At 48.5% G+C, this 22,652-nt stretch overlaps 2 protein-coding genes across 2 annotated transcripts in view; one reads left to right on the forward strand and one right to left on the reverse strand.

Moving 5' to 3' along the window:
- The window catches only part of LOC137521864 (chymotrypsin-like elastase family member 3B), a 119,956-nt gene that overhangs the window by 85,776 nt on the left and 11,528 nt on the right, over nucleotides 1–22,652 (reverse strand). The gene's annotated exons all lie outside the window — the stretch shown is intronic.
- LOC137521862 (protein-arginine deiminase type-1-like) overlaps nucleotides 7,943–22,652 on the forward strand; it is a 77,329-nt gene continuing 62,619 nt past the window's right edge. The window contains exon 1 of the mRNA XM_068241688.1: nucleotides 7,943–8,182. Coding sequence (XP_068097789.1) covers nucleotides 8,091–8,182 — 92 coding nt within the window. The 5' untranslated portion in view covers nucleotides 7,943–8,090. The remainder of the gene's footprint in view (nucleotides 8,183–22,652) is intronic.

Genomic DNA, 22,652 nt, shown 5'->3' on the forward strand with positions numbered 1-22,652 from the left:
GCGAAGAGGATGTAGCAGGAGGAGAGGAGGTGGCAGGAGGTCTGCCTGCAAGCCGTGGAGGTGTCACAAGTAGGTCCGCTGCACAGCCACGTACTCCCTGCTTGCCAGCGGTCACCAGGTTGACCCAATGGGCTGTGTAAGTAATGTACCTGCCCTGACCGTGCTTGGCAGACCAGGCATCCGTGGTCAGATGGACCCTTGACCCAACGCTGTGTGCTAGAGATGACACCACTTGCCTCTCAACTTCATGGTACAGTTTGGGTATCGCCTTTTTTGAGAAATAATTGCGGCCTGGTATCTTCCACTGCGGTTTCCCAATGGCCACAAATTTTCGGAAGGCCTCAGAGTCCACCAGCTTGTATGGTAACAGCTGGCGTGCTAACAGTTCCACCAAGCCAGCTGTCAGACGCCGGGCAAGGGGTGACTGAAAGACATTGGCTTCTTCCGCTCAAAGATTTTCCTCATGGACACCTGGCTGCTGCTGTGTGCAGAGGAGCAGGAACCGCTCAAGGTGAGTGGCGGAGTTGAGGAAGGTGGCTGTGATTGTGAAGGTGCAAAGGAGACAGCGGCTGGAGATGATGCACCTGAAGGAGGAAGAGGAGAAAGAGGGTGGCTTTGCTTTTGTGTGCTGCTTTTCCTCTGGTGCTCTTCCCATTGCAGTTTGTGCCTTTTCTCCATATGCCTTCGAAAGGCAGTTGTCCCTACGTGGGTGTTGGCCTTTCCATGGCTCAATTTTTGGCGGCAGAGAGAACAGATGGTATTGCTCTGATCTAAGGCAGACACACAAAAAAATGTCCAAACCGCTGAGCCCCCCTGGGGTGTGGGCACTATGGTGGCATCAGCAGCTGACGTTGAAGGGCAGGTTGGCTGGCTGTCCATAGGTAGCGATACATGGCACCGGACACTGCCACCAGCTGTTTCTGAAGAGATGCTCCCCCTGCTTCTTTCAGCAGCTCGTCTCCTCCTACTCCTCTCTGACTCCCACTCTGAACTGTCCCCTTGGTCTTCTTGTCTCTTAGGATCCCATGTGGCATCCGTATCATCATAATCATCATATTCATCCTCCCCAGCTTCGTTTGCCTCAGACACCTCATAAACGGCACCAACAGCAGGTACTTCATCATTCTCCTCTTCACACATTACGTCGATAGTGTCACCTAACTCAGACATATGAGGTGGTGTAACTTGCTTAGCGCCTTCATCTTGTTGTAACAATAATGTCTGTGAATCAGTTAATTCCCCACCAAATAACTCCTGCGAAGTGTCAAATGCAGCAGATGTGGTGCTTGTAGTAGCGCTGCTGGCTGCGGAAGATGAGGGGTTCTGTGTTAAATAGTCAACCACGTCCTGACAAACTTGGGAGTTGATGGGACGTGCCTTCTTCTGGGCACTATACTTTGGGCCAGGGCTGAACGAAATCACGTCAGCACGACCTCGAACAGACCTGCCAGGTGGCCTGCCTCTGGCTCTGCCTATTGTTTTGTCCATATCGGAGGGGGGGGGGGGGGGGTGAAGTGAAAGGTATGCACTGACTTGACTAATACAATGTGCAGTCACACAGGTGCAGTGAAAGGTATGCAGTGACTGGTATTACAATACAATGTGCAGCTGTCACACAGGTGCAGTTAACAGGTATGCACGGACTGGTATAGTACACAGCGTGCGGTCACACGGGTACTGTGAACAATTATGCAATGACTAGTATTACAAATCTGCAGCTGTCACACACCCAGGTACCGTGCACAGGTCCAGTGACTGGTATATAACACTTCTTGCGGGCACGTAGGTAGGTAGGTGCACTGAACAGGTGGGTATGCAGTGAATGGTATTACAAATGTGCAGCTGTCTCACACACACAGGTACCGTCAACAGGTGCAGTGACTGGTATATAACACTGCGTGCGCACACATAGATAGGTAGGTGCACTGAACAGGTGGGTATGCAGTTATGAAAAAGAAAGAAGAACCAAGAGCCCAATATGGTGTAGTATGTACAGGCAAAAAGGGGTAATTGAAACGAGTATAAATGAAATACTCACAAACCAGGGTTACCTCCAGGCAACCACTGTATAGGCAGGTGAGGAGATTAGCCTGTCCCCACTCAGGATTAAGAAGTCGCTCTCTGTAGATATGAAGAAGATGGGGTATGCTCCTCCACCAAGGGTGGATGTTAGACGTATAGTATATGAGAACAGAGGTGCCAACAGGATAAAAACACTGTTTAAAAAACTATAAAATTGCTTAGGAGGCAGTGGTGCCTCCTAAGCAATTTTATAGTTTTTTAAACAGTGTTTTTATCCTGTTGGCGCCTCTGTTCTCGTATACTATAGGTGGGTATGCAGTGATTGGTATTACAAATGTGCAGCTGTCACACACACAGGTAGTCACTGAATGTGCTGGGCCTGGCAGTGGAACAGTAGGAAATACCAAGGGGCCAAAGTTCCACCAGCAGCTGCGACTGACTGACAGGGCTGTATATGCAACACAAGTGTCTGTGGGACACACACACAAAAATAGATCACAAGAACAACATTAGCTCTCAAAAGAGCTGTTGAGGATGAGAAGTGCTGTTTAGCAATAAGATCAGCAAGAAAGAGCAAGCTAACAAGCCTAACTAAGCTTTCCCTATGTCAGCAGCCAGGTTCTCTCCCTTCTCTAATTACTGCAGCCACACGAGTGAGTGAAATGGCTGATGCTGCCTGCGTTTTATAAGGGGGGGGGGGGGGGGGGCTCCAGGAGGGATTGTAGCCTGATTGGCTACCCTGGCCCATATGCAATTCACTTTTTCACCTAAGTTTTCTCCTAGGAGATAATTTTAAATCTTCTGTTTAAAATAACTTTTCAGCGCTCTGCAATTAAAAAAAATATTAAAAGTAGGTGAAAAAGTACTCCGTGTATTTGCTTGCTTCCTGGTGGCTGAACAAGCATTTTATTGACAGGTGCAAAAATTTCAACTCAAAATGAGGCGAAAAGGTAAGTTGCATGTGAGCCCCTGTGTCTGCTGACTGATGTAGAGGGTCAAAGTTGACCCTAATGATGTAGTATAGGGGGCGGGTCGAACTGGCATATAGTTCGCGGTGCACCGCAAAACGCGAACCACTGAAGTTCACGCAAATAAGTTCACGGTCGAACCGTTCGGGCCATCTCTAGTTTTGGACTAGTCCATCTCTTCAGAGGGGATTCTCAGCTTTTATTCTTTATAAAGATATTCCCTAAAAAGGATTTAAACAACGATGCTAGCCGGCTTCCCTATTCGCGACACTTTTTTGGCAGTTGGACAGAGCAACTGCCATTCATTAAGTGCTTTCGAAAATAAATAAATCCCTGAGAATCCCCCCATGAAGAGATGGACTAGTCCAAAACCTGTCACTTCTGTCAGATTTCTACTACCTACTGTAAGTGACAGCAACATAGGAGAAAAGTAATTTATGGCTGATTTTACTCTGGAAAAAAAATGTACTTATTTGTATTTGTTTGCACATACAGTATTTTAAATTTTACAATTTTTCGCCATAGTGCCCCTTTAACACACGCATCCAATTTTGATTGTCCAATGACTGGCTAACGTCCTTGCAGTATGAGGACCATCAGAGCTTGAACAATGTAAGCAGATTGTGTAGGTAAGCTGCAATACTATATAGAGGTGGCAAAATTGCCCAATCAAAATTGGAAGTGTGCAAGAGGCTTTTGAAATAATTTTGACAGTACTTTTTTAGTAACTTTTTGGTACTTTTTCAACTGCAGAGAAGTTATCTCCTGGGAGAAAACGTAAGCGGAGAAGTGAGCTGAATCTGGAGCTAAATGTCCCATAGCCTACATGAGATAGGCTGCTCAGTCTGTAGACACCAGAACTGGGGCACAACTTGACAGTGTGCGACGTGGTAAAATGTAGTTGTGGTCATGATAGTTTGCAGGAGTGGTCAGATAATAAATGTGCACCTAGCAGTGTTCCGAGCCGGGACAGGGTCCTCCAGCACCCAAGGCTGAGACACCAAAGTGCGCCCCCCCATCCCTCCCACCCCAGCCCTCACCCACTGATTGCTATTAGACTAAGAGGCGCCCCAGGGCCCACAACACCTTAATCTCTAGTTATCTGGCTTGCAGTCACTGCTATATATCCTCTTTTCTTATTTCTCTTTGCTTCAAACACAATAGCGGAATGATGGCTGAGTGATTTGTGCTCCACCTCCAACACTGCGCCCTGAGGCTGGAGCCTCTCTCGCCTCTGCCTCGGCCCGGCCCCGGCAGTGTTGTAACTAGAAATCAGTGGCACCCCCTAACCCCCCGCCCCCACCACCACCTAGCAAAAGCCTCCCTCCCAGGTCCTAACTATCATACAAACAGTCAGCAAAATGCAACGTCATAAAACAGATACTGTGGCCTATATGCAATTCACTTTTTCACCTGAGTGATCTCCTAGGAGATCATTTTCATCTTCTCTTTAAAGGACAACTGAAATGAGAAGATTATGTAGACTGCCATATTTATTTCCCTATAAATAATACCAGTTGGCTGGCTGTCCTGCTGACCTATTTGGCTGCAGTAGCGTCTGAATAACACCAGAAACAAGCATGCGGCTTATCTTGTCAGATCTGACGATAATGTCAGCGACACCTGATCTGCTGCATGCTTGTTCAGGGTCTTTGGCTAAAATGATTAGGCAGAGGATCAGCAGGACTGCCAGGTAACTGGTATTGCTTAAAAGGAAATAAACATGGCAGCCTCCATATCTCTCATACTTTAGTTGTCCTTTAAACTAACGTTTCAGCATTTTATAATTGAAAAACTGTGTAAAAGTTGTTGAAAAAAGTACTATCAGAAATATTGTGAGTATTTTCTTCCTTACTGGTAGCTTGAAAGGCATTTTATGACAAGATGTAAATATTTAAGTTAATAGAAAACTCAGGAGAAAAAGTGAATTGCACATGGTCCTGTATGTTCTGTTTTCCACAATTACTACTTCTAGAATCTTAGATCATTGTTAGACGGCATGCACCTCCCAACAACATGATTAGGCAGCGTATTCTCTTAAATAACATAAGGTGAAGGGAGATGTCACTGTGGGTACTGGGGAGGGAGAGGTCAGTATGGGTCCTCCTAGGTGGAGGGAGAGGTCACTGTGAGTGCTAGGGGAGGGAGTGGTCACTGGGTACTAGGTGGAGGGAGAGGTCACTATGGGTGCTGGGGGAGGTAGAGGTCAGTATAGGTCCTAGATGGAGGGAGAGGTCAGTATGCCACACTAGGATTCCTGTCTGGGCCTCTTTACTTGAAAGTGTCCCAGGTGGGAGCGGAGCTTCCCGCGGGTGGGCTGGTCTTATCGTGGTCGAGGGCGGAGCTTATTTTGCGTGGCGAGAGGGGCCTTTTTTTGAAGATTTTAAAAAGGGGGGTCTGAGCACCCAGAGCACCCCCCTGTGCACTTGCCTGGGTGTGTTACACAAGTGCAGTGAGGCGTGTTACACACATAAAATGAGGCGTGTTTGACACACATGAAGTGAGGGGTGTTTGGCACACATGAAGTGAGGGGTGTTTGGCACACATGAAGTGAGGCGTGTTACACACGTGCAGTGAGGCGTGTTTGGCACACATGAAGTGAGGCATATTTGGCACACATGAAGTGAGGGGTGTTTGGCACACATGAAGTGAGGCGTGTTTGGCACACACGAAGTGAGGGGTGTTTGGCACACATGAAGTGAGGCGTGTTACAGACGTGCAGTGAGGCGTGTTTGGCACACATGAAGTGAGGGGTGTTTGGCACACATGAAGTGAGGCGTGTTTGGCACACATGAAGTGAGGGGTGTTTGGCACACATGAAGTGAGGCATATTTGGCACACATGAAGTGAGGCGTGTTTGGCACACATGAAGTGAGGGGTGTTTGGCACACATGAAGTGAGGCGTGTTACACACGTGCAGTGTGGCGTGTTTTGCACACATGAAGTGAGGCGTGTTTGGCACACATGAAGTGAGGGGTGTTTGGCACACATGAAGTGAGGGGTGTTTGGCACACATGAAGTGAGGGGTGTTTGGCACACATGAAGTGAGGGGTGTTTGGCACACATGAAGTGAGGGGTGTTTGGCACACATGAAGTGAGGGGTGTTACACACATGCAGTGAGGCATGTTTTGCACACATGAAGTGAGGGGTGTTTGGCACACATGAAGTGAGGGGTGTTACACACATGCAGTGAGGTGTGTTTTACTCACATGAAGTGAGGGGTGTTTGGCACACATGTAGTGAGGCGTGTTTTGCACACATGAAGTGAGGCGTGTTACACACGTGCAGTGAGGCGTGTTTGGCACACATGAAGTGAGGGGTGTTTGGCACACATGCAGTGAGGCGTGTTACACACATGTAGTGAAGCGTGTTTGGCACACATGAAGTGAGGCGTCTTTGACACGCATGAAGCGTTTGGCCCTCTGCCTGACGAGTGTCTGTGGTCTGATCTCGGGAAGCGAGCTGCTCGGAGCTGATCTTACACGCCTCCACTGAGAAGTGAGGCATATTTGGCACACATGAAGTGAGGCGTGTTAAACACATGCAGTGAGGCGTGTTTGGCAGACATGAAGTGAGGGGTGTTTGGCACACATGAAGTGAGGCGTGTTACACACGTGCAGTGAGGCGTGTTTGGCACACATGAAGTGAGGGGTGTTTGGCACACATGAAGTGAGGCGTGTTTGGCACACATGAAGTGAGGGGTGTTTGGCACACATGAAGAGAGGCGTCTTTGACACGCATGAAGCGTTTGGCCCTCTGCCTGACGAGTGTCTGTGGTCTGATCTCGGGAAGCGAGCTGATCGGAGCTGATCTCACACGCCTCCACTGAGAAGTGAGGCATATTTGGCACACATGAAGTGAGGCGTGTTACACACATGCAGTGAGGCGTGTTTGGCACACATGAAGTGAGGGGTGTTTGGCACACATGAAGTGAGGCGTGTTTGGCACACATGAAGTGAGGGGTGTTTGGCACACATGAAGTGAGGCATGTTACACACGTGCAGTGAGGCGTGTTTTGCACACATGAAGTGAGGCATGTTTGGCACACATGAAGTGAGGGGTGTTTGGCACACATGAAGTGAGGCGTGTTTGGCACACATGAAGTGAGGGGTGTTTGGCACACATGAAGTGAGGAGTGTTTGGCACACATGAAGTGAGGGGTGTTTGGCACACGTGAAGTGAGGCGTGTTACACACGTGCAGTGAGGGGTGTTTTGCACACATGAAGTGAGGCGTGTTTGGCACACATGAAGTGAGGGGTGTTTGGCACACATGAACTGAGGGGTGTTTGGCACACATGAACTGAGGGGTGTTTGGCACACATGAAGTGAGGGGTGTTTGGCACACATGAAGTGAGGGGTGTTACACACATGCAGTGAGGCGTGTTTGGCACACATGAAGTGAGGGGTGTTTGGCACACATGAAGTGAGGCGTGTTACACACGTGCAGTGAAGCATGTTTTGCACACATGAAGTGAGGGGTGTTTGGCACACATGAAGTGAGGGGTGTTTGGCACACATGAAGTGAGGCGTGTTTTGCACACATGAAGTGAGGGGTGTTTGGCACACATGTAGTGAGGCGTGTTTTGCACACATGAAGTGAGGCGTGTTACACACATGCAGTGAGGCGTGTTTGGCACACATGAAGTGAGGCGTGTTACACACATGCAGTGAGGCGTGTTTGGCACACATGAAGTGAGGGGTGTTTGGCACACATGCAGTGAGGCGTGTTACACACATGTAGTGAGGCGTGTTTGGCACACATGAAGTGAGGCGTCTTTGACACGCATGAAGCGTTTGGCTCTCTGCCTGACGAGTGTATGTGGTCTGATCTCGGGAAGCGAGCTGCTCGGAGCTGATCTCACACGCCTCCACTGAGAACAAGTCTGGCCAGAAGCCACATCCTGATCCTCAGCATCACACCCCAGCAGAGGATGAGACAGTTGTGGAGAAGCCCTGCCCTCCCCGGGTGACACATCTCAGCACAGGGCCAGTGTCACCGGCTCTTCCAAAACACTAATGACCTCTCTGATGACCTCACCTTATAAAGTGACCCAGAGAGACAATTGTCACAAAGCATTCAGCACCTGCGGAGTGTGACATGTCTGTCAAAAGATGGATCGACATCAGCCACCTCAATCCCACCTACGAGGTGTGTGTGGTGGGCATCGAAGTGGCCATCGATATCTACAGGTGAGTCCAATCATGGCCGATAATCATTCATATAATGGGGGGGAGTTTATTGTGTATTAATGTATGTTGTCAGCCTAATAACCAGAACAGAAAGTTTAGTGTTAAAATCATAAAGCTTACTGCAAATACATTATGATTTAAAGGACATCCGAGGTGAAAATAAATGAATGAGCTAAATAATTGTATATATCCTCCTCCTCCTAAAATGACTTTTTTTTAGCTATCCCACAGTTTTATTTTATGTTTAAATCTACTTTTGAAGTTTTTACTGTTTCATGGCCTCTTCTCAATGGCACATTTATTGAAGTATGCCAGAGCTCAAATCTATGAATTATTGACCCTTTTTTACCTTATTCCTGCTCTCAGAAGGTATTTTCTGGCAGGAAAGTGTTGTATGGCTGTAATTCCTTATTAGTGGGGGTTACGCTATAGTCCGACCCGGACAAAAACTGCCACTTGCATACCTGATTTGTAACTCTTTCAGGCAGAAAAAGAAAAAAAGGAACACGACATAGTTATTTGTGTGCTTAGCACTGTACATACACATGTCTATCTCATAATGTCACTTGTCACCTCGGATCAAGCAATTATAGACCAGAGGCGCCAAAAGTATAAAATCAAATTATTAAAAATGTTAAAATAAGCTTTGGAGGAAGTGGTGGACTTACCTCCTGTAAGCAGACCCAAGAGGGAGACCAGGGTTCGAATCCTGGCTAGGTCAAGTACTCAAAATTCAGTAAGGAGTTTAAGGCAAGACTCCCTAACAATGCAGGGTGGCCTCTTGAGCGCGTCCCAGTGGCTGCAGCTCTTGAGCGCTTTGAGTCCGACAGGAGAAAAGCGCTATACAAATGTTCGTATTATTATTATTATTAAGAGGCTGTATTTATTCAATAAAGTATTTATTAGGTATACTCCAGGGGGATTTCGCAACGCGTTTCACAGGCTTTGTACCCGCTTCATCAGGCAATAAACAATAGGAGCATACGTCAGCAATTGGTCAGGGACATGCTTGTCACCTCGGATGTCCTTTAAGAAGGAAAATGTATATGTAGTAAGGGGGCTTTTTTGGTCCCTTTGAGCCCCTTTCAACCTCCATATTTTGGAGTCACTTTTAGGGCTCTTTCACATTAGACAACGCGTGCAGGAGCCATTCTCCTGCACGTGTTGAATGGCCTGCGACGTGTCGTCAGTATGCTGCGGTGCGACGCAATCAGCGTCGGTAGCTATTATTCACCCGATGGTACAACGCCGGCTCCCAACGGTTCAACGCTCCCGGGTGCGTTGAACCGCAACGCACCGAAACGCAGCGTTTGGTGTGAAGGGTAAAATAAAAACTCTATGGACTTTCATTTTACCTTGGTTAATGCAAAGTTTGGACTTTGGGTTAAAACGCAGGAAAAGGGCTCTGGTGTGAAAGCGCCCCTAGCTACCGGGGTACTCTGTAAGCATTACTGGGTAACTCAACAACTCTGTTTTAAGAAGCAAACTTCTGTTTTGCATAACATTTAGTAAGAGGGCTTTTTGGTCCTTTTCAACCCTTTACACACTCCTGGGATTTCTAGTTCACCATGAGCTTGCTGGGCAATCTGTAGCTCTTGTCAAATACTGTAATCCTTATGTCTGGTACATACAATGAGATTATCTGGCAGATTTACTGCCAGATCGATTATTTCCAACATGTCCGCTCTGATTTCCGATCGATTTTCCATAGAAGTGAATGGAAAATCGGCCAGAAAAATCAATTGGAAATCAAATCGGACCTATTGGAAATAATTGATGTCAGTAAATCTGCCAGAAAATCTCATTGTGCGTACCAGGCATTGGGTATTAAGTTTTGTACCTGTTCATTTCCAATAGACAATCCTATTTTTTTCCTTTTATTTCTCATGTCTATACTTTGATGAGATACCGACTTTCATATATGTCACTTTGTAGCCTTTTGCTTAGTTAATAATAAAACTTTTTTGAAAGTTAAAATAAAAAACTTGCATTATGGGAAATATGGTATGGTAACTGTCATCTGAATGCATAATTATCTCATCTGGATTATAGTACTCGGGACACCGAAAGTGAGGATTACATGAGGTTTTTTTAGTCATTTTTTTTGCACTGGTTTTAGGAAAATGTGATTTAGAGGAAAACTGAAGCGATAGATATATGGAGACTGCCATATTTATTTCCTTGTAAACAATACACATTGCCTGGCTGTCCTGCTGAATCTCTAATACATTTAAAGAGACACTGAAGTGAAAAAAAATATATGATATAATGAATTGGTTGTGTACTATGAATAATTACTAGAAGATTAGCAGCAAAGAAAATATTCCCATATTTTTTTTTCAGGTATATAGTGTTATTTCTAACATTGCATCATTCTATAATATGTGCAGATTACACAACACTCAGCATTCAAAATTATTCTTTCAGAGCAGTCTGTGAACTAATGACCTCTCCTCTGGCAGAGAAAAAGTAAATAGTTCAATAACAGTTGAGATAATAAAAGTCAGAAAACAGCCCTCTCCACGACTTTGAAAGTCGTAGAGCTTAATGGCTTTTTTGCATAGAGATAACAACTGGAGTTTCTTAACTCTTCCTGTACTGGAAACAATTAGACTGATGTATCTGATCTTAATGTTTTATTGCTTAGCTGTAGTACACATACAAATCATAATAGCATCATTTTTTTTCGCTTCAGTGTCTCTTTAAAGAGAACCTGATATGGAAGGGAAGAAAAGTTTTCTACATACCTGGGGCTCAAGTCCCCTCCAGGCTTCTCGCTCCCTTCCTGCCATCCTCTGACTCCTGAATCTTCTCAAATTGGCCACAGAAGTGTTATGATCACTTACAAAATCAATCAGAAAAATTATTGGAAGTGAGATCGGACCTGCCAGAAATGATCAATTTGACCCATCTATCTTACAGGAAATGTCAGGTGTGTTCCAGGCATAATAAGAATGCAACTAATCTTTTCAGATTTTTAACAGAAACACCTGATCTGCTGCATGCTTGTTCAGGGTTTATGACTGAAAGTATTAGAGGCAGAGGATCATCAGCAGGAAAGCCAGGGAATGTGCATTATTGAAGGTCAGGTTCACAGTGGGATGTTGGGTTGTGATGCGACTTTAAAGGGAACCAGAGACGAAATAAAGAAAAGATTTTACACACACCTGGGGCTTCCTCCAGCCCCCATACGCACGGATCGCTCCCACGCCGCCGTCCACCGCTGCCCGCAACTACGAGAACCGGCTCCCCGCTCTTCCGTCAGTCGGAGCCAGTCTAGCGTAGGAGAAGTGCGCTCTTTGCGTATATCTCTGGCAGCCGCTGCAGAGATACGTAGAGGGCGCACTTCTCCTGCATAGGCTGGCTTCGATGACGTCAGTGACGGAGCCGGTTTTCATAGCTGCGGGCAGCGGTGGATGGCGGCGTGGGAGCGATCCAAGTGGATGAGGCTGGAGGAAGCCCCAGGTATGTATAAAATCTTTTCTTTATTTTGTCTCTGGTTCCCTTTAAAGTTGCAACGCAATCAGACACCTGAATCAAACATGCAGCTAATCTTGTCAGATTTTTGTCATAAACATCTGGATCTGGTCTGCATGCTTGTTCAGGGTCTATGACAAAGTATTAGAGGCAGAGGAGGATCAGCAGGCCTGCCGGGCAATCTGCATTGTTTAAAAGGAAATAAATATGTCATCCTCCACATGTCTCTCACCTTGGCTTCTTTTTAAGTAATAAAATTGGATTCATACTTTCAAAGCTAAAAATCATAGTTTTTCATCTCCGTAATTCACTTATACTACTTACTTACGTGTTGGTGAGATTGTTCAGAGATTGTCCTATCAGATTGCCCTGTATGTGGCTAGCATTATATGTAAAGGCTTGTTGATTCCACGTTTCCTCTGTGTGTAGCGTTTTGTAGACTCATAATTCTCCAATATGATGCTCGGTATGAGGACGTGTCTTGTACGGTATTTTGTGTGGCGTCGGTTCTGTAGATACAAAGTGTTACCTCGTTTTCAGTGATGAGTGAAAGTGCAGATTTATTTATTTTTTTCTGCTTTAATTTTCGCAAAAATGATGAAAAGTTTGACTTTTTTTTAGAGAAATGTCTTTGAAAATAATTTTGTAATACATTTTTTTCACTTAAAAAACATGCAATTAGTTGTTAACTCAAAAGGCACAGTACAGTCCTGGCCAAAAGTTTTGAGACTGTCAAAAATATTGTAAATTAGAAAAGTTGATCAGGTCGTGATCACGCTTACGCGTGGATTCACAACCATTTTGACGCATTCCGCCTCGGACACGCTAAGCCGTGAATAGATTTTCAACCACGAAAATCTGCTTCGGCTTCGCGTGAATGCGGACAGAAATCCGCATTCACGCTCGTGAAACCCGGCGCTGAAGTCGTGGTTAGCGGAAATGCGTAAAATTATGCGGAAGTGACACATTGCAGGCCAATCAGAGGGCCCCAGCCAGGCCCTAGCAACCAATCACAGGAGGGGAGCTATGCCCTCCCCTCCTGAATATAAAGCGGCGGCCATGCTGAAAAGCTCTGTCATTGCTAGACTGTGGTGCTGAGAGGATTATCTCCAGGCCATTGTTGTTTGAGCAAGTGCATTTATTGTGTTAAAAAGAAAGCGTTTTTTTTGCTAACACTGCTCTTATACTGTACACAGTGGCGTAGCTAAAGAGCTGTGGACCCCGGTGCAAGTTTTACATGGGGCCCCCCCAAGCACTCTATACATAACAATTGATACGGCACACCAAAACCTGCCAAGGACAACCCCAGTGTCAGAGGTGCAAGAAGGGGATGGGGAACAGCTTGTTAAGGATTACTACTATTCAAAGCATCTATAGAAGTTATTATTACCAGCACAGGACCAATAGAGAGCTAATACTGTGATAGAGGGTGGACCCTTCGGGGCCCCTCTGGCCCAAGGGCCCCGATGCGGTCGCTACCTCTGCACCCCCTATTGCTACGCCCCTGACTGTACACAGTTAGCTAGTCAGTGAGTGATTGCTGTAGTTAGTTGTAGTCAGTGTAGTGTAGTGGGAGTGTGGGAGTCTAGTGATTATTTAACTGTGTGTAGTGCTGTGCAGGCAGGTTCAGTGCTGCAGTGTAGTGGGAGTGGGGATTATCTGTGTTTAGTGCAGGCAGGCAGGTTAGTGCAGCTGCAGTGTTCATTTGTAAATTCCAGTGACAGTTATACACTTGTACTATTTGCAGGCAGCCAGTCACACCGCCAGCGCCGCCACTCTCTGCCAGCGCTGTTCATTCATTCTGTCAGTGACCTTGTGCCGTGCCCAGTGCCCACTGCTCGCTCGCTCGCTGGCATATAAGCATCTCATTACACAGTGTGACATGATCCTTGTGTGCCCACTGCATCCTTCAGTGACCTAGTTGTATATCCAGTGCCCACTGCTGTGCCCACTGCATCCTTCAGTGACCTTGTACTGTGCCCACTGCATCCTTCAGTGACCTAGTTGTATATCCAGTGCCCACTGCTCTGCCCACTGCATCCTTCAGTGACCTTGTACTGTGCTCACTGCATCCTTCAGTGACCTAGTTGTATATCCAGTGCCCACTGCTGTGCCCACTGCATCCTTCAGTGACCTTGTACTGTGCCCACTGCATCCTTCAGTGACCTAGTTGTATATCCAGTGCCCACTGCTGTGCCCACTGCATCCTTCAGTGACCTTGTACTGTGCCCACTGCATCCTTCAGTGACCTAGTTGTATATCCAGTGCCCACTGCTGTGCCCACTGCATCCTTCAGTGACCTTGTACTGTGCCCACTGCATCCTTCAGTGACCTTGTACTTTGCCCACTGCATCCTTCAGTGACCTAGTTGTATATCCAGTGCCCACTGCTGTGCCCACTGCATCCTTCAGTGACCTTGTACTGTGCCCACTGCATCCTTCAGTGACCTAGTTGTATATCCAGTGCCCACTGCTGTGCCCACTGCATCCTTCAGTGACCTTGTACTGTGCCCACTGCATCCTTCAGTGACCTACTTGTATATCCAGTGCCCACTGCTGTGCCCACTGCATCCTTCCGTGACCTAGTTGTATATCCAGTGCCCACTGCTGTGCCCACTGCATCCTTCAGTGACCTTGTACTGTGCCCACTGCATCCTTCAGTGACCTAGTTGTATATCCAGTGCCCACTGCTGTGCCCACTGCATCCTTCAGTGACCTAGTTGTATATCCAGTGCCCACTGCTGTGCCCACTGCATCCTTCAGTGACCTTGTACTGTGCTCACTGCATCCTTCAGTGACCTAGTTGTATATCCAGTGCCCACTGCTGTGCCCACTGCATCCTTCAGTGACCTTGTACTGTGCCCACTGCATCCTTCAGTGCCGTTGTACTGTGCCTGGTGCATCCTTCAGTGACCTTGTACTGTGCTCACTGCATCCTTCAATGACCTAGTTGTATATCCAGTGCCCACTGCTGTGCCCACTGCATCCTTCAGTGACCTTGTACTGTGCCCACTGCATCCTTCAGTGCCGTTGTACTGTGCCTGGTGCATCCTTCAGTGACCTTGTACTGTGCTCACTGCATCCTTCAGTGACCTAGTTGTATATCCAGTGCCCACTGCTGTGCCCACTGCATCCTTCAGTGACCTTGTACTGTGCCCACTGCATCCTTCAGTGCCGTTGTACTGTGCCTGGTGCATCCTTCAGTGACCTTGTACTGTGCCCACTGCATCCAGTGATTCATTACTAGCAACATGTCTGGCAGGGTTTCGCGGGGTGAGAGGAAAGGGAGTTCAATTGCCTCAGCCACTTCTGGGACTGCTCCACGTCCAGGGAGAGGACGCCCAGCTGTACGTGGTCGTGATGCAGCAGAAAGGGGGGCAGCAAAGCCTGGGCCGAGTCAGCGGACGCCATTGTCCAAATATTTTAAAGTTTCTGGTCCCTGTGTGGTGGTTGAGCAAATGGAACCTGACGTACTCATGGACATCATGACTTCCTCCCAGACCTCTACTGTGAGCACCACTCCAAGCAGCAGCAGCAGCAGCCAACGTCCCACGCTTGTTGTGACATCCACCCCAGCACCCACTGGTCAGCAGCCCTCCCAGGATGACAGCGTTCTGTCCCTCAGTCCGGCTTCTGGGAACCTGCTGATGCAAGAAGCTCAGGACTTACTGGGGACTGATGTGGCAGAGATTGAGATCGGGCCACAATCACAAGCGTTGTTGAGTTCTGGGGATGAAGAAGAGGGGTCTGTGTCTGGGGAGTTAGGGACAGAAGAGGAGGCGGGGGAATCGGAGGAAGAGCTGGATTATGATGATGCTGCTGATGATGACGACGTTGTGGACCCTAACTATGTGCAGCCTGCTGAGTCCGGGGAAGAATGGTCAGAGCAGGATGACGAGTCACCTCGGCCTAGGCAAGGATATCGCCATATGTCAGGCAGGGGCATCGGCAGCAGTGGGCGTGGAGGAAGTAGACAGGACACTGCTTCAGCCGGCACCTCCACCATGCAACCCCCGGCAACTACTACCACACATTGTTCTGCTGCACCCTCTGCTAGTGGGGGCCGCAGTAAATTAAAGTCACCAGTGTGGGATTGCTTTGAGGAATGTACTGATGACAAAAGGTATGCGGTGTGCAGGTTATGCAGCAAAAGATTGAGCCGTGGGAAAAGTCTGAGCAAGATGGGTACCTCATCCCTCCAGGGCCACCTGAGAAGCCGCCACTGCCGCGAGTATGCGGACTTTAAGAGGAAGCAGGCACTGCTGGCAGGGGTTCCTGTGAGCAGAAGGCCCACCAGCGCAGCAGCATCATCCCTCCCTCAGGGTCGTGAATCCCCCACAGCAGCAGCAGCAGTAGTAGCACGCAAGCACTCTTCCACCTCGGCTACTCAGGACACAGACATTGAGGCTGGCAGCCAGTGTTCGTCTCTCTCCTCTGTCTCCCCTGCATCCCAGCGTCGTCAGACCCTGCTGAGCGACACCTTTCAGGGTCTGACCAAGCCTCTGCCTCCAAGCCACAGGCGGATCCGCAAACTAAATGGCTTGCTGGCCCGGGCCATGGCATCACAGCTGCTTCCCTACTCCCTGGTGCAGGAGGGGAGCGCCATGCGGACGCTGCTCCAATTTGGCATCCCCGAGTGGCAAGTCCCCAGTCGCCACTATTTCAGCAGGAGCGCGATCCCAGCACTCCACAAGTTTGCGGTGGAAAACATGGCCCGTTCCCTGGACTACTCTGTGGGCAAGCGGGTCCACGTGACCATGGACTCGTGGAGTAGCAGATTTGGGACAGGTCGCTACCTGTCCTTTACGGCCCACTGGGTGACACTGATGGAAGGGAGGGAGGACAAGAGCGCATCAGCCCAGCTAGTGGTGCCACCACGCGGGATCAGGGGGGATGCAGAAGGGTCCTGTCACGGCACTCCCTCTGCACCCGGAAAGCAAGCCCGCCTCGCCAGCAGCAGCGCCAAGCCTCGGCACTGCCAAGCCCTTTTAAAATTGGTGACCCTGGGGAAGGAGAGGCTTACGGCCACCAACGTCCTGGCCGCCCTCAGGAAGCAGGAGCGGAGGTGGCTGACCCCCAGAGGCCTGGAAGTGGGGTATGTGGCAGCCGATAACGGGGCCAACCTGGTGGCAGCAGTGCAGCAGGGAAACCTCCAGCACATCACCTGCTTGGCCCACGTGCTCAATCTTGTGGTGCAGCGCTTCTTGCGCACCTACCAGGGGATGAGCGAGCTGCTGCAGGATGCCCGGGCGGTGGTACGCTTTTTCCGCCTGTCAGCCACTGCCTCTGCACTCTTGTCCACCTTACAGCAGCAGTATGGAAGGCCACAACACCGGCTGATCATCGACATGCCAGTTCGCTGGAATTCGACTCTGGCCATGTTGGAGCGGCTGTGTCAGCACAGGCTGGCTCTTAGGGCCTACATGCTAGACCCAAGTGTCCCCAGCAACCAGCAAGTCCCCATGATTACTGCCACTCAGTGGACACTGATGCAGCAAGTATGCCTGGTGCTGAGTCCCTTCCTGGAGGCAACCAAGATGGTCAGTGAGGAGCGGGCCTCTGTGTGCCAGTGGGTGCCCTTGGTTTGTCTACTGGAGCAGGCAATGGACAATTTAATTGAGCGTGGGGATGAAGCCCTGAGGCAGTTGGAAGAACAGGAGCAGATGGCAGCACAGTCCAGCTCAGAGGAGGGCTCACAGCAGGTAGTGGAAGAGTTGGAGGTCCCTAACCTGAATGAGGAGGAGAAGGAGGAGCAGAGTGCAGCAGGCGTTGTACGTGGATGGCGGTTTGAGGAGGACAACGACATGGCACAGGAAGAGGACAGGCATGCGTTATGGGACAATGGCGAGGACGAGGAAGATCTTGCTGGCAGGGCCCACTTGTTTCCCATGGCTGTGCACATTCCAGTCCACCAAACGAAGTTGCGATCACAATCCTGCCTCCCCAATAGGAGCCTAGGATTTCCCTGTAAAAAAGCAGGTGATACTGCAATACTGCCTTTTAAGAAGCACCTTAAAAGTTTGTGTAAATAAAGGCCTCCACCAGGACAATAGGAAAGCAAGGGGGATCTATACGCCCCCTCTGTGAGTCTCACTCACCAGATTGCTTCTTGAGTTTTATGCAAACAAGCCCTCCTTCCTGGGCAACAGCAGCAACAGTAATCACCTTCAAACACAAAGCGGAACTTGCATAGTGTAAAAAAGCTTTAAAATTTATTCCTAAAATGCTTAAAAGATCTGCGTACCAGATTGATGATCATACAAGCGCTTTCTATGTGTGCCAGCACCGCCGCGGTCGGATCTCCGCTGCACGCCACAGTCCCCGCTCTGATCAATTCCCCCTTCCGTCCTGCGTGACTCCTAGCTCCGCCCTACGCGTTTCATCATTCGACTCATCAGGGGCATGTGCACATGTTGCGCTGCCTTCGCAGGGACCCCCGGGTGATCCAGATGCGTGCAAGGGAGGACATCTGGATTACCTTGATGCTTGATCCCCGTCTGAAGGGGAAGCTGGGAGACTTAATGACGCCATCCACCACCGAGCAACGCACAAGGGAGTTGAAGGAGGCCCTTGTGCGCAGACTACTGGAAGCATTCCCCCAGCCTTCCACCCCCACTGTAACTGCTCTGCCGAGCCAGCAAGAGGTGCCTGCCATTGCCACTAGCAGCACAACAACAACCACCAGCACCAGCAGCAGCAGCAGCAACTGGCGCCCCGGAGACCTGAAGAGCCTAAGCAAGAGCCTGTATGCAGTGCAGCAGCCCAGAACAGAGGTGCCCGCCACAGCATCCACCACCAACCAGCACAAGCAACGACTGACCACCATGGTGTCTGACTATATGGGGTCATCCAGCGGGCTCAATGACACCGACAGCCCCGTGGACCCCTTGGAGTACTGGGTCAAGAGACTGGACATCTGGAGCGAGCTTTCCCAGTACGCCCTGGAACTCCTATCCTGCCCTCCTTCCAGTGTCCTCTCAGAGAGATGCTTTAGTGCGGCCGGTGGCGTGGTCACAGAGAAGCGCTCTCGGCTCTCCCACGCCTCTGTGGACAAACTCACCTTCCTGAAAATCAACCAGGCTTGGGTGGAAGGTGAGTTCCTGGCCCCTATTGTCGGACACAGGGGGACATGAAGTGGCTGCTGCATGTGCTGTTGTTAACTATGCCTGCCTTTATAAAGACAGTTACTACCTGCCTAGTGCCTACCTTGGTTAATTTTTTGGTGTTATGGTACTACTACCAGTAAGTTGCCATGGTCCTCCTTCTGAGCTGCTGAACTGACCGCCCGCTTTGTCCTCCTGACTCAGTCGCTACTACACTCTGCGTTCACACTGCCCGGGTCACCGGGTGCATTTAATTTTTTGGCCAGCACTATGACGCTGTGCTGCTACTACTAGCACCAGTATGTTGCCATGGTCCTTCTGTGCTGCTGCTGCTGCTGCTGCTGCTGCTGAACTGAACGCCCGCTTTGTCCTCCTCCTCCTCCTGACTCAGTCGCTACCACGGTACCACCAATGCACTCTGTCTGCGTTATCACGGCCCGGGTCACCCGGGTGCATTTAATTTTTTGGCCAGCACTATGACACTGTGCTACTACTACTACTACCACCAGTATGTTGCCATGGTCCTTCTGTGCTGCTGCTGCTGATCTGACCGCCCGCATTGTCCTCCTCCTCCTGACTCAGTCGCTTCCACCAATGTACTCTGTCTGCGTTCACACTGCCCGGGTCACCGGGTGCATTTAATTTTTTGGCCAGCACTATGACGCTGTGCTGCTACTACTAGCACCAGTATGTTGCCATGGTCCTTCTGTGCTGCTGCTGCTGATCTGACCGCCCGCATTGTCCTCCTCCTCCTGACTCAATCGCTTCCACCAATGTACTCTGTCTGCGTTCACACTGCCCGGGTCACCAGGTGCATTTAATTTTTTGGCCAGCACTATGACGCTGTGCTGCTACTACTACCACCAGTATGTTGCCATGGTCCTTCTGTGCTGCTGAATTGACCGCCGGCATTGTCCTCCTCCTCCTGACTCACTCGCTTCCACCAATGTACTCTGTCTGCGTTCACACTGCCCGGGTCACCGGGTGCATTTAATTTTTTGGCCAGCACTATGACGCTGTGCTGCTACTACTACTACCAGTATGTTGCTGTGGTCCTTCTGTGCTGCTGAACTGACCGCCCGCATAGTCCTTCTCCTGACTCAGTCGCTACCACCACTGCACTCTGCGTTCACACTGCCCGTGTCCACTGACAACTCTGCTGCGATGTCATTGCTAATTGCTGCAAAAAAAAACAAAAAAAAAATTACAAAAACCTCTCTGGGGCCTTTTTGGCGTCAGCCACTCATCCTCCTCCAGCGGTACCTTCGCCACCAAGTGCCATTGGAACTCGCCTTCACCTCTTTGACTGCTTAACGCGTATATCCCTTTTTAAAACCACTTATTACCAATTAATAGCCCCATTTAAAGTGTTGATTTCACTTTAAAATCCATTTTCTCTAGAAAAAAAAATTTTGGGAATTTTTTATGTTGAAGTTATGTTGCCCCTTATCACCTCGATAATCCATGCAATTTGGGGGATTGTAGCATGTATGGGGGCTTTGTTATTAACGTTAAAAGAAAATCCGCCTCCGGGCGGGAATCCACACGTGATTACGCCATTCACGGCAGAAAATCCGCGTGGTTGCGTGGACGCGAACGAAAATCCGCATGCGGCGGGGCCAAATGCGGATTTTTTTTGCAACCACGCGGATTTCCGAATTCGTGGATGAGGCACATCCGAGCATCCCTGGTGGTTAAGTTTTTATAATAGCAATTTGCATATACTCCAGAATGTTATGAAGAGTGTTCAGATGAATTTCATAGTCCTTTTTTCAAGGAAAGAGGTTCAATTCTTGTTAAGAAGGCTTCAGGGCGTCCAAGAAAGTCCAGCAAGCACCAGGATCATCTCCTAAAGAGGATTCGGCTGCGGGTTCGGAGTGCAACCAGTGCAGAGGTTGCTTAGGAATGGCAGCAGGCAGGTGTGAGCGCATCTACATGCACAGTGAGGCGAAGACTTTTGGAAGATGGCCTAGGGTCAAGAAGGGCAGCAAAGAAGCCACTTCTCTCCAAAAAAAACATCAGGGACAGATTGATCTTCTGCAGAAAGTATGGTGAATGGACTGCTGTATTCTCAGATGAAGCCCCTTTCCGATTGCTTGGGGTATCTGGAAAAAGGCTTGTCAGGAGAAGAAAAGGTGAGCGCTACCATCAGTCCTGTGTCATGCCAACAGTAAAGCATCCTGAGACCATTCATGTGTGGGGTTGCTTCTCATCCAAGGGAGTGGGCTCACTCACAATTTTGCCAAAAAAACACAGCCTTGAATAAAGAATGATACCAAAACACCCTCCAACAGCAACTTCTCCCAACAATCCAACAGAAGTTTGTTAAAGAACAATGCCTTTTCCCGCACGATGGAGCACCGTGTCATAAGGCAAAAGTAATAACTAAGTGGCTGGGGGACCAAAACGTTGACATTTTGGGTCCATGGCCTGGAAACTCCCCAGATCTTAATCCCATTGAGAACTTGTGGTCATTCCTCAAGAGGCGGGTGGACAAACAAAACTCAACTAATTCTGAGAAACTCAAAGAAGTGATTATGAAAGAATGGGTTGCTATCAGTCAGGATTTGGCCCAGAAGGTGATTGAGAGCATGTCCAGTCGAATTGCAGAGGTCCTGAAAAGAAGGGCCAACACTGCAAATACTGACTCTTTGCATAAATCTCCTAATTGTCAATAAAAGCCTTTGAAACGTATGAAGTGCTTATAATTATATTTCAGTACATCACATAAACAACTGAAACAAAGATCTAAAAGCAGTTTAGCAGCAAACTTTGTGAAAAATATTTTTGACAGTCTCAAAACTTTTGGTCAGGACTGTACATAGCATGCGCTTGCGTCAGACACACACGTCAATGCGGATATACATCATGAATTGCATTTTCAATGTGAGAATGGCGATTGTTCAGGAGCAGCACTGCTGGTTATTTCTCAAAGCCGGATCATCCACAAGCTAATTCTAGGCATTTGCCTAGGGCATGGATACAGTCTAAGGGCCTGGTGGATGCTAGCCTCCACCAAATCTTGCTAAAGAAGCCAGGTGATCATCAGAGGTGGGCAAAAAGTGCACCTTGCCTAGTGCCCTTTCATCTTAACTACCTAAAGACCGCCTAACGCAGTCAAGTCCTGGGGTGAGGATTTGCAAGAGATCGCCCACGCCGATGCGCCCGCATCTCCGCATGAATGACGGAGCTCCGCTGCTCCACCATCAGGTATGTAAGTGGCAGTTCCTGTCAGGACTGGGTCAGACTACAGTGTGACTCTCTCTGATAAGAAATTACAACTATAATTCTGGGAATACACTGATCGATTCTTATCTTCCGCTCATTTTTCTTATCTTTTTTCCATTCACTTCAATGACAAATCGAGCGGCAAAGTGATCAAACAGTGATCGGACGTGTCGGAAATGATCTATCTAGCCATCTACTCAGCTCAGAATCGAGCCATGTATTCCCAGCATAAAACACTTGCCTAGCAGAAAAAGGCTTCTGAGAGCAGGAAAGAGATAAAAAGGTACAAGATTTTAGCTTTGGCATTCTTCAATGAATGTGTCATTGAGCAAAACAAAACAAGCTTAAAAAGTAGATTTACATATAAAATAAAACCGGAATATCTTAAAAGGTCTGTTTTAGGAGGAGGAGGAGGATAGATACAATTGTTTATTTCATTAGTTTATTTTCACCTCGGGTGTCCTTTAATCCATTTCTGTGCAGAGGTAGGTGTCACAAGGCTGAATGTATAATATAACATCGCTGTGTTCAGTATTGCAGCTCGGTTTTCTGGTGAATATTTTGAACTAACAGCTGATAAAAAAGATGAAATAAAGTTGGCTTGTATAGACTCGTCCCAGGGAAGGGCTGACAACTCAGAATCTTTTCCTAGAACCACAAATC

Source organism: Hyperolius riggenbachi, chromosome 6 (genome assembly GCF_040937935.1).
Source record: "Hyperolius riggenbachi isolate aHypRig1 chromosome 6, aHypRig1.pri, whole genome shotgun sequence".
Taxonomy (NCBI): Eukaryota; Metazoa; Chordata; class Amphibia; order Anura; family Hyperoliidae; genus Hyperolius; species Hyperolius riggenbachi.